This window comes from Triturus cristatus, chromosome 7 (genome assembly GCF_964204655.1).
Source record: "Triturus cristatus chromosome 7, aTriCri1.1, whole genome shotgun sequence".
NCBI lineage: Eukaryota > Metazoa > Chordata > Amphibia > Caudata > Salamandridae > Triturus > Triturus cristatus.
In genome coordinates this window covers 665,950,089-665,966,956 of record NC_140590.1, presented here as the reverse complement: position 1 = coordinate 665,966,956, position 16,868 = coordinate 665,950,089, and the positions used below count along the sequence as shown (strand labels likewise).

The 16,868-nt window shown below is 45.1% G+C and overlaps 1 protein-coding gene across 2 annotated transcripts in view; it reads left to right on the top strand.

Annotated features, from left to right (window-relative positions):
- The window catches only part of LOC146810319 (ATP-binding cassette sub-family A member 9-like), a 1,478,308-nt gene that overhangs the window by 743,004 nt on the left and 718,436 nt on the right, over nt 1–16,868 (top strand). For both annotated transcript variants that reach the window (XM_085617315.1, XM_085617314.1), the window contains one exon: nt 3,219–3,346. In XM_085617315.1, coding sequence (XP_085473441.1) covers nt 3,219–3,346 — 128 coding nt within the window. The remainder of the gene's footprint in view (nt 1–3,218; nt 3,347–16,868) is intronic.

The window sequence follows — 16,868 nt, the reverse complement described above, 5'->3', positions numbered from 1 at the left end:
GCCTGTGTCAGTCATGCAATGTATGGTAGACACTTGCAGGTAATATGATAATTGGTTCCTGTGAAGAAAACTGATTTGTTTTTTCTTTTACTAAAACAAACATTATCAATTGCTACAAACATGGCGCCTCATAGTTAAAGATTTTTTTCTTCAGCAAAACAGAGCCACTACAGAAGCACCGCTGATGAAGGGTCAGTCTTCCGTGAACTCCCAAGACATCTCACCCAGAATTTGAACATGCAGTGTCATATTGGTTTCAGCCTCACTTGTTCTTACCATGAGGTGCCACATGAATTATTTTGACACAGTTCACTACAGAACCACGTCTAAACACACATTTGTCTCTTACGTTTCACACCAGACTACACAACAACTCATTCTGGGCAGTTATACAACTGTATTCGATTTACAAAATTCATAAAAGCACACAGCACAATACAAGGTTTCATATATCATACAAAAAAGGAAATCATAAAACAACGATTTCCTCATCCCAACAGCAACAATTATCTCTAACCTTTCCTGATGGAAGGTGCCACTCTTCTAAGGCTGACAATAGCTTGATAAGTTTAAAAGAATTGAGAAGAGTATGAAAACCTAGTGAATTGTTGATATTATCTAGGGCCGTGCAGTCTCCGGAAGGGGAGTAAAAAGTGGAACTTTTTTTGAATGCACAGAAAAGTAACAAAATGCAATGTGCGTTGTTACAAGGTATTATCACAAGGGTTTTTCAAATAATACAAAAGTTAAATCAAGAAGACAACAATTTCATCATCATCCAGGAAACAATAATTATCCATCGCACTTCCTGAATGCCCCTCTTCTGAAGTTCACAATGGCTTGACAAATTTCAGGAGAGCCAAGAGAGGATAAAAACCTAAAGCCATATTGGTGTGAACTAGAGCTATGTAATGTCAGGAGTGGGAGTAAAAAAGCTTACCTTAGGGTTTTATTAAGTGCACAGACAGGTAAAAGTGCAATGTGCGTTGTTTTGAGGTATTATCACAGGTGCATGGAGGAAGATTTTCGAATTATCCTCCTTGAATTGGAAATTTGACTAGATATTAAATGGTACCCAAGCAAAACTAAGTTAAATAAAATCTATACTGTGAGTTAAAGATAGAAAACAAATAAAATTGCATCTCTTGGCTAGAGAAACATTATAATTACTCAAAAAATGTTGCTTGGTAGATGGTCGCTGGCGGTTAGACAGCGCCCTTTCTGAATATGCTATCTTTATTTTTCTTCAGCTGAACGCGTGATATGAGCAGGGTCTTCAAAATACCCCATAAGGCCCAGTTCAGCAACAGTGCCTATAACATATCCCAGCCATAAAATGTTTTTATTCTGGGCAGTCAATGTGTACCCTACCAACATTATACACCACACACTACCTTACCCCTTGCCTTATCCCTCAGCATGCAACCCAGGATTAGCACAAAATGTCCCATTGCCAGTAGCCGTCCCTGCCCCTTCTAGGCACTTCCACGCTCCCTTTTTGCAACTCCTTGAATGCACCCACTCTCAACCCTTCAACTCTCTCAAATATCTTATTTCATGCAAAAGACACTTCATCATACTCCCTCCTATCTGCCTTGAGTCCCCTGAGATCCACCCTATTGTACTTTACTTTCTGTCCCATATGCTCGCTCACTACCCTCTCCTAAAATCTTTCTTCACAGCAGTCCTAAGAACCCCATCCCTCATTGAAATAGCCCTTTCTGATGTTCAACCCTTTTATCCAGATTGCAAAGCACACAGCACCCAGCACTTCCCTTTCCCATGTCATCACCGTATTATCCTCCCTTTCAACTCTAATTAATTCTTACTGAACTGAGAATGAAGGGATGACCAATAAGTTCACTGCCCTTAATTATTTAGATTCAGAAGATGGCTTACTATGTAGTCCAAGCTTCTTGATTACCATCCAATATTTTTCATATGCTCTACAGTACGCCCTTGAGGATGGAGCACAAACTCCATCCGAAGGTATTGGAGCACTTTGCATGAGCACCAGTTACGTTACACAAGGGCACATCCAGTTTTGGTAGACACAGAGCGATTAAGGGGCTGATTATGAGTTCAGTGGTCCCTGGGACCACCACACCTGTGTTGGAGGTGCAGTGGCAGGGACCACTGCACTAGTGGTCTGACCACCATATTATGACTACAGCAGTCAGGCGGTTGTGTGACAACCGCAACTGCCATGGAACCGCGATCCTCGGCAGTGGTTCAGCTGTCCTGAGGCCGCAATATGCTTAATGGTGCTGCTGCGGCACTGCCAAGAATATTATGAATATGAGTCTGGCATCCTGGAGCGTGCCCCTTACCTGCCTCCCCTCTCCAGGACCGCCAAATAGAGCCACCCACCAGATTCCGAGTATTTTTCTAGTCTGGGGACGGCCAGTTGGCATCACAATGGGAATCTCAATGCCCGTCTCTACACTGGATGGACTGTCAAGGCCATGCTGTGCAGGAAAGGGGGTGCATGCACACAGGGGAGGACACCATGTGCACCCCTGCATGCATGTCACAGGCTTGAGGCAACAGGGGGCCCTGAGGGGCCCCCTTTGTTTCCTCACTGCCAGCATTTTCATGGCGGGTTTACCGCCATAAAACTGTTGGCGGTGAGGAAACTCGTAATATGTTTGCCGGTGCCCGCAGCAGCACCGCCCAGTATATTGTGGCCTCAAGTCTGCTGTGCCACTGCTGGGGATCGCAATACCCCAGCAGTTGTGGGGGGCTCACAACGGTCTGACCGTTGTCATTATACAGCATTCGGATCACTGGTGCGGTGGTCCCCAACCACCACCGCACCTCCACCATGGGTTCGGTGGTCCCATGGACCGCCAAACTCATAATCAGGCCCTAAGTCCTGTTTGCAATCGTAAGACAAAGATGTGCACCAAAAGCAGAGATAACTACTAAAGGCCCAGAATTAAAAAAATTACCATTTGTGTCTTGAGTATCACATCCCACACTGAAGCCCAAGCAGCCTCTTCCCCACATCCTGGCTGTAAACTAGGCTTTAATTTAACTGAAAATTCTTTTTCTTGAAATTGTTTTTCTGACTGACCCATCACATTCATTTTGATGAGTTTAAAGAACATGAAATAATTTGCATCAGATCAGAAAACAGCCAACTTGTTTGCACAGTTGTATGTTTCGTAAACTTTCAAATTAATGTATATTAAATGTTCTTGTCTTTTCCATGCCAGGTTCAGAACTTAATGACTTCATTCACTTCGTCAAGAGTCAGAATATAATAGTAGACGTCACCGACAAGAAATCGTCTGATGAATTTCCACCATATAATCTTGCGCTGAGAGTGGCTCGTGAGAGACAGGTGCATTTTCATTCAATCTGTGATAATTCTTTGTAGGCTTTTGTGAATATCAGCTGAATCGATGTTCAGAGACAGAATATTAAAGTCCATATTTGTGCACTATGACTTGAATCCACATGATCTAGATAGAATTAGAAATATTGACGCCCCATTAAAGTCTGCCACTTTGTCTTTAAATTACGTTTTTGCAAGCCTCGCTCCTCAGATTTCCTACATGTCTGTACTATTATTACCTCTCCCTTCTTCATTCAAAACCAAGTGCACCCACTCCCACACCCATATTCTTACATTCTTCCATATTTCATTGATCGAGATTGGATGAAAGGAGGCCTTGCTTTAGATAGCTGTGTGATACCACTGTTTCCAGCTGACCCAAGAATTGCAAGACATACGGTAATTCTACATTCTTACTACCTCCCTTGTATTTCACTAGCTCAAAGTTAATGACATTTCTAGGTGAAATTTCTGGGTGAGAAACCAACCAAAATGCTTTAGATAGCTGTGTGATTCCCACTGTTTCCAGCTGACTCAAAAATTGCAAGACATACGGTAATTCTACATTCTCACTCCCTCCCTTGTATTTCACTAGTTCAAAGTTAATGACATTTCTAGGTTAAATCTCTGGTTGAGAAACCACCCAAAATGGGAAATTACTGTGAAAATCTGAAGCAGTAATCCCAAATCCCACAGTCACTGCCCATATCTAATGGCATCTCTTGACAACAGCTTGACATACTGAGCTATTCCTGCATCGCCAAATTACTGAAACAACAGTATAATTAATTTTGCCAGTGAGTATGCTGATGTGTTATTCACAAGCAATCTATGTAGTCCTTAGTAATTATAGTTAGACCTTCATTGGTTGTTCTAGTGCTTTTTTGGTTGTCCTTTTGCTTTAGTGTCTGAAAGTTTCTCTGATCTTCGAATTTGATAATTCTGGGGCTTGATAAACACTTTTTGAACTAATGCTATGTATGCAGTATAATGGCATTTGATGTTCTGGAATATTTCTAACATAAAAAGAAAACAGTACGAATTAGCCCTTAATTGAGTGGGAATATCGGTCATTAAAGAAAAAGGTGAAGCTTCCTCAACTGAATCTCATACCTACGTATCATATGAAATCAGAATAGCAGAAAGAAGATATGATTTCTTCATGTGGAAGTAATGACTCTAATTTCTACTTTACGAGATTTACTTTCTAAAGAATATACACAAAGTATGGAGTGTTTGTAACAGTATACATATGTGCACTAACTAAAACAATCGACCAATTGACAGTCAAAAGGATGAAATTGGACTGAGCATAGTAAATGTTATATACCACCGGAGACTCAGTTGAAGAGTAATCAAAATCCCAAGCATATTTTCTTGAAAACATTGAGGAAGGGTACTTTAACTTACTTTTCAATTATGCAGATGTACTGAAACACAAGGATACCTCCAATTTATTTGGATGATCCACTGTACACTGGTTAAGAGAAGAGTTTAGTTATAGCCACCCAGATTGTCTACATAGGGAAGTCTCTTAAGAGGGGCAAAGATTTAGACACTGTCCTTTAGTAATTTAATATATTCGTATTCAACAGAAGATCTGCTCATTATCAACCAGCGTGTAATACCTTCAGCAATTTATTTGTGCTGCCAGATATACTAATTTCCTTGGCTACTATCCAAACATAGGAAATCTAAAAGTTGGAGATTTTAATGAGAGTTGTAATATATTAGTAAGTATTACTCACAAGACTTGTGACATTTTCCTAAGAGTCTCACACCTCAAGGTAAAATATCTTAACAGAATATACTGGATTGTAATAAATATGCATTTGTGTTTGAGAGAAGGGCAGACAGTTCCTTTGTCAATAAAGTAGGCCGAACTAGGAAACATACTTACCTTGTCCAATTTCTTCATTGGAGAGTTAAAGGGCTTACTGGTAAAATTAGGTAAGAATCTGTATAAACAAAAATAAAGAAAGTTCACAGCATCAGAAAAATCAATAAGACATCTTAACACACAGATCTGGGAAGCATTTAAATTGGAGGAAGAAAAAGAAATTGCATACCCAGGGAATTAAGGTGGCTACAAAAGAAAGAAACCAGAAAAAGAGAATGTGAAATAAAGGAAAATGTATGGAATGAATTAATAATAGCCTTAAAATTAAAAAGGACAAACCACTTATGGGAACTGTTTCTGAATACTCTTGGAACACTCCTGGAAAGAGGATGAGGACTTCAGCACCACCGGTAGCAGAAAGAGACTGGATTAACTATATTTTTGATATGTATGAATTAAGTGAGACTCCACAACAAGAGGCTGATCTATGAGGTCTTAAAAAGAGATAAGTTTGCTCAAAATGAGATCAGTGATGATTGTTCTCTGTATACCTTTTTTTTCAACATGTTAAGAAATAGTGGGCATAATGCAACCATCAAATTCATCAAGGGCATGAGGCCCAGATGGAATCTCATCAAACCTAATGAAGGTAATGTCAGAGCTTTGAGCTGCAGTCTTGAAAACCCTTGACACTAGTAGAGTGAAATATAGTGCCATATCCAATTCCTGGAGAGGAAGTATAAGGGTCCTTATAATTTAGAAAGGGAAACATTATTGTCCCGAGAGCTATAGAATGAATATATATAGAATAGAAATCTCTAAAGATTTTGGCTAAAAATATTTTTAAAAGTATGGAAGCAAGGGTAGAGACAGCAGGAATACTATTGAACCTCCAAATGGGTTAGAAGGAAACAGTCCACAATGGTGGATGCTTAATGCTCATATGCCTGCTGAAAATACTCCATTCTAAAGAAAGTCCCTCTCTATAGGGCTTATATAGATGCATCTATTAGAAATGTATTGTGGAAGTAATTAGTCAAATGGGAAACCCTGTTACCTTTGCTTCATCTAATATGTGAGCTACACAAGGACATGTGGTCTAGGATTTTTTTTTTTTAATTATATTTTAGATAGAGTCTTGGAAATGAATTTTCATTATTAAAACATTTTAAAATCATTGTATATGTTTGTATTGCATAGATTGGAAAAAATCTAACAATAAATAAACGTAATCTTTTAGGCAGTATGAGGATACCTTAGGTGAACCTTTCTACATTCTTAAAGCCTCTAGTATTCAGAAACAATAAATAATGAGCTTTGACTCCAGAGGCAAATGTGGTGTTTCACATTGACCTTCCCCAAAAAATGGTCATCTTAGCAGTAGAAACCCATTGTGGCCATCTTAGGCAACACCAGCCATCGCAACGTGAGGCCACGCATAGCTTGTCTTACATCTAAACTTCTCCAATTCAATTTTGAAATTGTACACATCCCTGGTGGAAAGAATGTACGTGCAGACCCTCTTTCACAGTTGCCACCCATGCCAAACAGGTCAGAAGATGGAGTTAAAACCCAATAGCGAAGAAAAACCTGAAGACTGTATAGTCGCGAGTGTTGAACTGAAACATGTTAGTTCGTCAATAAAAGTGATAGGTATGATGCTATTGACTGTGATGAAGTACTTAAATGTGTTAGGAAATACATTACTGAAGGCTGGCCCAAAGAGAAGAGTTTAAATGTTGCTGTGCAACCCTAAGTAAAAATCTGTGAGGAATTATCTGTTGAAGATGGTCTCATCTTCAGGTTAGATAAGATTGTTCCCCCTTTCAACCTCAGGATAACTCTACTTACTAAAGCACATGAGGGTCATCAGGGTGCTACGCTCACCAAACGTAGAGTATGTGAATACTTCTGGTGGCCTCAGATGGACAGAGACATTGACGCACTTCACCAAGAATGCACCATTTTTGCTGGCAGTGACAAGACACTACGCACATCCAACCAGCCCCTCACCCCCATTCCCCTGCCAGACAATCCCTGGGAGAAACTAGGTATCGACGTGTTGGGTCCCTTCCACACCCTACCTCATCTGACTCAGTTTGCCATAGTTTTAGTGGACTATTACTCCAAATGGCCAGAAGTCAAATTTGTTGCCAAAGTTGACTCTAAAGAGATTCTCATCTTTATGAAAGAGGTTTTCATGCGGGAGGGATTTCCTAAGACTGTTATCTCTGACAATAGGGTACAGTTCATCTCTGCTGAAGTTGAAGAATTCTTTAAAGAATCTTCCATCATCCACATCAAAAGCTCACTCTATCATCTCCAAACTAACGGGCTGGTGGAGAGACTTAACAGAGTCATTGGTAACTGTATACGGTGGGCCATTGATCACAACAAAGTCATACCCATGACTGTCAGAACCATGCTGTGTTTCTACAGAACCACGCCCCACTCGTCCACAGGGGTGTCTCCCTTTGAACTACTTAAAGGCAGAAAGACCTGCTCTGATTTAAGACCTGCGTGGATGTCAAAGAGGTTCAAACATAGAACCCCTGCCCATGAGCTCGGCAACATGGTTAGAAACAAAATCGGTGATGTACAAACCAAACACAAAACATACTTTGACTCCAGGAAACATGTCTCCAACCGGAAATTTGTGGTGGGTGTCATGGTGAGGATAAAGAAACAAGGTTTTGTAAGGAAAGGTGAATCCAAGTTCGCGAACCAGTCGGCATTGAAAAAGTCTGTGGCAGTGCTGTTTGTGTCAATAAGCATAATTGGTGGAACATGAACAAGATTGTAAAGGTCAATGACTTGAGTGGTAAGAGGCCTGTCAAAGGTTATGACACAGTCTCAATACATTCATCTGTTCAGAATCACAGAGGAGTTGCAGAGACATCAGAGTGCCTATTAGATTCAAGTAATTCTCTTCCCTCTCTCTCCTCTCCTCCCTCTTCCCTTCCTCCCTTCTCTGCTCTTGTGTTCTTCTTCCCTCCTTCTAGGGAAAGAGAAAACATGTAGTGTTCTATCCACGCGCGCCCCTGGCGCATGGACATTGTGCTAGTATCTGCCTTGCGTTACCCGTTGGCGTGCGAGCCAAGCTCATGTTGATAGTTGGTCTCGAGACTGATGACAGTTGGAATGTACAGTTGGAACTAAGCCAGCGCTGTGCTTGCACGCATGCCGGGCATTTTCTGTGAGATCTTCTCACTGGAACTTAAACCATCGTGGGTGTCTCCTGTCATTACTAGAATAACTATGTAAAACAGCTGGAGCCCTATACTCCCCTGACATCTCTCCAGGGCCCCACACTTTCTCCCACTTTTTATGGCACTCAATTGTTCTGCATTTTGGCACCAGTCCATATCTGAAATCCACTCCCTCAATGACTTAGGCTCTGGCTTGCTCCACGCCCAGGCAACATTTCTCTTGGCTACTCCTAAGGCGAAGGTCACCCATATGCGATTATGCCTGGGTCGAGTTTCTTCTCTCAATATATTCGATAGTACTTCTTTTGCACTCATTGAGATCACTCTGACAGGACTCGGGCCAGCACCCCAGTGATTCCATCCCAAAATTACTGAATGAGTGGGCACATCCATAGTAAATAAAAAAAGGTTACTTCCTGGTCGCATCCCCAGAGACACAGCAGTGACAATGCTTTCACTGATTTGCAGAGGAGGGTTTGGGAGTAATAGGACCTGTGCAAGATCTGCAGCTGAATCAAGCGGAACCTGATTCTAACGGCGATTTCCCGTGGGCTCGTCAGCGCCTCGACCCACTGTTTGTCATCAGTGACATCTAGGTCCTCTGTCCATTTCTAAAGCAGAGATAGAATCACATCTGGAGAGTTATTTAATTACTTCTTGTACACTAGTGCTATACCCTTGCTAGGCATGGGGTCGGCTATGACCCGATCTTCTAAGGGGGATGAATCTGGCAGTGACTCCCCCTCCCGCACATGGGGATGCATCGCGTGACCCAGCTGCAGGTATCTCTATTGCTACGTATCTGGCATTTCATATTGCTGCCTGAGATCGGCAAATGAAATCATAGCCTGTCCTCTCCAGACGTCTGCTAAGTGTTCTATCCCAAATATTTCCCGTTGCGCAAAGCCTTTCAGGCCCCTCACCTCTTCCAACATGTTGCTTCTCCACAGTGGGGTCATGTCAGTCAACCTGTTACACCAGCCCATGTAGCGTGTTGGCTCCCTCTAGGCTCTGACCACTGATGGGGTATGCTCGGGATGGTAGTTTCCCATCCCGGCTGATAGAGAATAGAGTAAAAGTCCTCCTGTCCCATCATGTACCTGTTTGCACTATATGCGGGCTCATGTTGATCCGCAAACACCCAGTCGTTAATCACTATCAATTGCGATGCCCAATAGTAGAGTCAGGCATCTGGGACACCTGGACCTCCTTCATACACACCCCTCTGTAGCTTGTGCAAGGCTATCCGAGGGGGCGTCCCCTGCCATAGTAGTATTTGTACCTCCTGATCCAGCCTCTGAAATATCCACGCCGGGAGGCAGAATGGCATGTTTTGCAATACATATAGAAGACGTAGGATGGTCATCATTATATACAACGTGGCCCTCCCCACCAAGGTGAGGGGTAGATTTCTCCAGTGAGCCATGTCATCGTGCAACGGGTATAGTTGAGGATTCACAATCCGTCTTGAAAAAACCTGTGGATCTCGGTTGATATGAACACCCTAGTATCAAAACCCGTCTCCCACAACTGGAGCCTCGCAATACGACGGCAGTCAGGGTAAAGCCCCGTGAGTGGAAAAACCACAGATTTAGACCAGTTAATTCGGTATCCAGATTGATCACTGAATTCTGCAAATATCTGGAGCAGCCACCTGACCAATCTGTCTTGGTGACGTAGAGAAGAACGTCATCCGCATAGAGCGATATGCGCTCCTCCCACCCACCAGGCACTGGTATTCCCTTGACTATAGGGTCTCCCTGTAACCATGTCGCAAGCGGTTTAAGAGCCAGCATGAAGATCATTGGTGACAGCGAGCAGTTTTGATGCATCCCTCTACCCAAGGGGGAAACTTGAGATGTTACTCTATTGACCCTTACCCAGGCCAAGGGTCCCTGATAAAGTAGCCTAACCCCCCTCCAAAAGCTAGGTCCAAAGCCCATCCTTAGTAATACAGCAAAGATGTAGTTCCATATTATGCTGTCAAAAAGCCATTGTATCATCTAGGGCCGTCACCGTTGCCTTCTCTGTGAAGGGTGGCTAGGTTTGGCTCTGGACCCTGTAAAGATGTTGGAGATTAAGCTGGGTACTGCAGTGGGGCATGAAGCCTGATTGATCTGGATGTATAATGGACGGGATATCGAGGAGAGAGATTGGCCTGTATGAGCCACACTGGGAGGGGGGCTTGCCCACTTTGTGAAAAACTACTATTGTGGTGACACGCTGGTCTCTTGGGAGACAACCTTCCTTGAAAGCTTTCTGGAACATGGCCAGCATTGGTTTTGCCACCCCTGTCATGCAGATCTTGAATAGCTCAACTGGCAAGCTGTCGGGGCCCGTTGCTTTACCCGATTGCAACCCCCTAATGGCCCCCTCACTTCTTCCTCTGTTAGGTCTGTCTCTAGGCTCTCTCTGTATTCCCGGGTGAATGCCGGTATGGAGAGGGTCTGGAAAAGTGCAGTGCATGTCCAATTCCGACTCTGGCTCTGGGGGGGCATATATTTCGTCATAATAGGTGGTGAATGTTTCAGCTATCTCAACATTGGCCCTCCGCATCACCCCACTAACATTCACACCTCCAGTACTCAGGTTCTGTATTGGTCTTGGTGCTCCAGCCAGGCCAGTAGCTTGCTGGCCTTGTCCCCATCATCATACAGACAGCGCTGTAGCACCAGGGCATATTGTCTAACTCTAATTTCAGCAAGGGCATGAAGGGTATCTTGCTTCTATCGTAGCATATGCCTCTAGCGCTGTGACCTCCCTTTCAAGGGCCTCAAATTCCAGGTGACCTTCCTTCTTTTACCCTCCTATTAGAGCAAAGTCCTGGCCGCGCAGCACCACCTTATAGGCTTCCTGGAGTACGCACAGGGAACTCACTGCTCCCTGATTCTCTTCAAAGTACTGAGCAGTCTCTTTTTTGATTTTTTCTTTTGTTTCTCTCTCTCTAAGATATCATGTGTCTATTTTAGGGAGCAATATGATTCGTTGAGAGCCCTTGTAGATGTCCTCCTGTAGGTGAGTGGCCCGATATGCCCCTCGCATGAATAGTCGCATCTCGGAACATCCGGCCGAGGTAGTCTAATATAGAATAGCCAGTGTGTGCTGAAGCAAATTGTGTTAACAGTCTGGCGGCGGGATTGTGTTGTCTCCACAGGTCTACCAACCTCATGGCTTCTATGAATGAGGGGGGCATCCCTTTTCCCCTATTTAGTCCTGCCGCACTAAGTTTGTCTAGGGTGACATACATGACATTGTTAACGTCTCCCCCTAGCACCATTGTTCCAGCCAGTAGGGCTAATAGTAGTGCGCCCATGTCAGGCAGGGTATCCGCGTGTAGGGGTGGTGGGGTATAGAGTGAGCACAGATTGATCGTTTCACCCTCCCATGTGCCTGCACTGCCATGAATCTACCCTGTGTGTCATTCAACGTGTGGTGCGCTGTAAAGGGAATTGTTTTCTTAAGCAATATACCCACTCCCCTCAAGTCCATAGAATAGCCGGAATGAGCAATCAATGTGTACCCAAATTTGTCTAGAGTCTTACAGCATGTACCCTTAAGATGCATCTCTTGGAGTAATATATCATCTGGAGCATGTCTCCGTAGATGCTGGAGGACCAAAGCACACTTTATCTTGTGGCCCAGTCCATTGATGTACCATGACCACACATGTAGGTCTTTACACAGTTGGCGGGTCATGCTATCATGTGGAACGTAGGACCGGGACCACATCCCAATTGGGGTACTTCTGCCCTGGCTCTGGCAACTGTTGTCCCTGGACCTCCCTGGTGCCCTTCTTCATCCCCGTCAATGTAAATCTGTAATGGTGCATCAATATGCTGAATCGAAAACCCCATAATGGAAACATTCCCTGGATCTTCCCTGACCACCCGCCTCCCTGCTACCCTGCCTGGTGAGGTGGAACTGGCCATCCCCCCAACTTGCAGAGTTCTTGACTCCCAGTATTGAACATAGCAAAATGAAACAAAATTAGGGGCGGGCAGCTTGCACCAGCCCAAGACCAAAATGAATCATCAAGCACATGTGAGCATCTCCTCTGTTAAGGATTGTGATGCAGTAGTCCATTGTCATCTCCCTACATTTAGGAATTTCACTGTGACCATATCCCCTTTCCCCTGAAACAACCCCCCAAAAAACATATGTGTATAGTAAGAGACAGCTCAATTCACAATCAAAATAATCAGAATATGCAGGTTCAATAACACATGTTCATATGATGGTCTCACGTGTCCACCCTTCGCTCCGGAGATCGACCGTCTTCAGGTAAGTCAGTTCGTCAGAGGGAGGTCCCCGCCTCCGGTCTTCAGGTCCCCTTGCTTTCAGTTCCCACTCGCGGTACTGGACCCCAACCCTCCACTCACTCCCAGGCTTCTTCAGGAGTGCCTAAATGTCAAGTCTTGCTGTCACTATTGATCTGCTGCTTGGCCCGGTAGAGCATCATGTACCTAATGTTTCCCATTGGACTCACTGCCTCAAAGTCTCTGAACATGCAGGGTGAAGTCTGGGAAGAATTGAACTGTTGCATTCCCTATGCACAGATCTCCAAGGGTGAGCGCCACCTATAAAATGGTGTCTCAATCTCTAGAGTTGAATATTCTGGCAATGATCATGCGTGGCGGGGCACCCGGTTTTGGCCGTGGGCCAAGCGCTCTGTGCACACGCTCTATGAAGAATAATTTAGAGAAGTTTTTTTGGGCGAAGCGTAATAAGTATCAAGTCTTTGAGGAAGAGGTCCACATTGGGCCCGTATGATCCTTCCGGGACCCCCACCATCCTGATATTGTTGCGCCTGGACCTGCCCTCCTTATCAGGGACTTTTGCTGTAAGAATTGCATTATCTTTGGACCTGGGCCTTTTACTCCAGGTGTTTGGTTGTGGATTGTAGTCCGTTTATTTGAGACTATGCTGTTTTCACCTTGTCCGCGATGTTTCTGACATTTGCCTCTGAAAGGTTTACATCCGTCATAACTGTATTAATTTTTAGTTCTAGCGTGCCCCAGAGGTCTCCTTGTGTTTGCTTTGTTCGCTCTAATTTGGCTGGATATGCCCAGACGTGGGTCCCTTGCTCACTTTGCCACCGGATTCAAGCTAGCCTGGCTGATGAGGGGTGTTCCCTGAAACTGGTCCCAGGATGCCTGTTTCCCGTCCAGGGAAGACCTGGCTTGGCAATTTGGGCTGGACTGTTCCCATGATGCACAGGGTCAAGACTGATTGGCATATAGCTGGGTCTGAACTGGGGTGGCAAAGTGAGCTAAAGAATGATGATGGATTCAACCCAGATCTGTGACTGGGGTGAGTGTCTGAAAAGTTTCAGAGCTCTGTTCATCATCTCCTTCTGTTTGCTTTGTTCGCCTTAATTTGGAAGGTTATGCCCAGACGTGAGTCCCTTGCTCACTTTGCCACTGGATTCAAGCAAGCCTGGCTGATGAGGGATGTTACCCTGAAACCGATCCCAAGATGCTGGTTTCCAGTCCAGGGAGGACCTGGCTTGGCAGTTCGGGCTGGACTGTTCCCATGAGGCACAGGGCAAGACTGATTTGCATATAGCTGGGTCTGAACTGGGGTGGTGAAACGAGCTAAAGAACGATGATGGATTCAACCCAGATCTGTAACTGGGGGTGAATGTCTGAAAAGTTTCAGCACTCCGTCTATCATCTCCTTGTGTTTTCTTTCTTCGCCCTAATTTGGCAGGGTATGCCCAGACGTGGGTCCCTTGCTCACTTTGCCACTGGATTCAAGCTAGCCTGGCTGAGGGGTGTTACCTTGAAACTGGTCCCAAGATACTGGTTCCAGTCCAAGGAAGACCTGGCTTGGCAGTTCGGGCTGGACTGTTCCCATGAGGCACAGGGAAAGACTGATTTGCATATAGCTGGGTCTGAACTGGGGTGGCAAAGTGAACTAAAGAACGATGATGGATTCAACCCAGATCTGTGACTGAGGGTGACTGTCTGAAAAGTTTCAGCACTCCGTCCATCATCTCCTTGTGTTTCCATCGATTGCCCTAATTTGGCAGGATATGCCCAGACGTGGGTCCCTTGCTCACTTTGCCACTGGATTCAAGCTAGCCTGGCTGATCAGGGATGTTACCCTGAAACCGGTCCCAAGATACTTGCTGCCAGTCCAGGGAAGACCTGTCTTGGAGGTTCGGGCTGGACTGTTCCCATGAGGCACAGGGTCAAGACTGATTTATATATTGCTGGGTTTGAACTGGGGTGGCGAAGTGAGCTAAAGAACGATGATGGATTCAACTCAGATCTGTGACTGAGGGTGAATGTCTGAAAAGTTTCAGCGCTCCGTCTATCATCTCCTTGTATTTGCCTGGTATTGCTACCATTGTTTCTCTCAGTGTAGGCTCTTCGGAGGAGCCTGCATCATTCCCTTCCGAGGGGGGCATCTCCCGGTGCAGACATCAATATGGTGTACTTATCCAGCTTGTTGGATTGCGCTGGCTTAAAGCCGCGATTTCTGGCCATTGCCCTGTGCTCCTGGCAATCGACTGGTCCTACTGGTGCCCCTTCCAAAGCTCCTTAGTTCAGCGAGGGGAGGAAGAGGGCCAAAGGGGAAGGCCCCCGAGTCTCATGGTGCCCGTCTGCTCCTCCCTCTGGGTTCGCACAAACCAGACGAGCCCGGCCCATCCCCCACAGCAGACTCTAAAGATCTCCCCAACAACTTCTTGCTAACACTCTAGTCACTTCTTCAGAGGGTAGGGGGAGGCAGGCAAACAGTGAGGGCCTCAGCCCGCAGGGCCCAGTCAGATTAAAGTTGTGGTTTTCCCAGGCAATTTGAGGCTTTTTTTCACTTGATTAAAGTAAACCAATGGCCGCGCTGTCCATCTGACCCCTCACCTTCCTGGCACTGCCCAGTTTGCAGGCCCAGCAGCACATTCTCTTTTCCTCGGTATGTGGGGGTCGAGGTGGGGGCAGTGGTCTGTAGGCCGGTAAAGTAGTTCTCTGCCAGCTCTCACCATGAGGCCCAGGCCCCACACCTCACCAATGGCTGCAGGAGCTTCCGGATGGCACCGGGCCCCTTGATCTTCTACCAGTGCAGAGGTTCCAGAGAGGCAGCCGCAAGGTGATGTAGTGGAGATGCGTACATGCAGCAGGAACAGGGCACCAGGAGGGAAGTTAATAGAGAAAGAAGGGGGAGACAAGGAGGCACCCACCCACCAGCAAGGAGCTTCAGGCCTTCCGAGCCATGCCCCAGCAGATCATTCCAGGATGGCCCCACCTCACCTCATATCTTCCTGGGCACAGCCTCCCCATGTCTTACACCTACCGGGCAGCGCCTCCATTCCAGTCATTTCCTCTCCCCTGCTCCGTCACCGGGGCCTGATACAGTTGTCACCTTCTGTCTCTCACTGCACCCAGACAGGCCTTCTCTGCCTCACTCTGCCCACCGGGCGGCGCCGACCAGCTCCCAAGGGGGATCTGTCGATCGCAAGCTGGATCCGCAATAGCTTCTGGACCTCACTGCATCAAACTTGTATGGAAAATGACGGATGTATGGGGATTAGTGGTCCGGCTGTTGCAGAGCTTGCTTAACGTGTGGCCATCTTGGGTTGCAGTTAGCCACACCCCTCAGATGAGAAAAGCTTACCCTGAACTGCCTGACTAATATTAAAAATTGATCTCACAGCCTGAGAAAACTTTGCCCATCAAAATTGAATATTTTTTATGCTAGGAACCACTGAACTCGAACACAAGTCGAAGATATGGGGAACTAGCCACACGGATATGTTTATTGCCATTTTCAGAAAGGGAACATAATAAATGATGTTTAGGAACACAAGGCATGGTATGAGACTTAGAGAAATTAATAGACAAATCAAGGTATGTCATGAAATCAGAAAAGGCTTTAACCAAGCACTGCAATGCATTAGAAGTTCGAACTATCAGCACAGCATCATCTGCATGAAGGAAAAACAGTATGACGGTTAACACGAGGGACATCTAGAGTAGTTCCCCTCAAATAACCATAAAGTTTATTTATGTACAGAATAAACAGCAGGGGAGCTAAAACACCCCTTGCCTGACTCCACGATGCAATATGAATGGCTCAGATAGTCCGCATTGGCTCATAATGGCTATTCATTTTATTCTTCGGCTGATCGGTTGCCAATGTAGAGTTTTCAAACCTTGGTGAAACAAGTTTTGTTTAGGAATGTTCACTACCAATCGAGAAGCCGCCTTCTGTACCCGTTGTTCCCCAAGAAAAAGGACATTAGCATCGTCCAATCTTGATGTAATTAAGGCAACGACAATTTCCTTCTGAGTGTCCTCTGGCAGGAATTTTCAAAGTCTTCCTCAGAGATTTCAGTAAAGACTCTGGTAGTAGACTTGACCTGGGGTTTGTATGAAAGGGCTGTGTCTATTTTTACCCCCAGATTTTTTGCATCAGATCATATTCTGGTCATGTCAATAGAAGAAGGGGTACCAAACACCAGTATCTCAGACTTATCTGA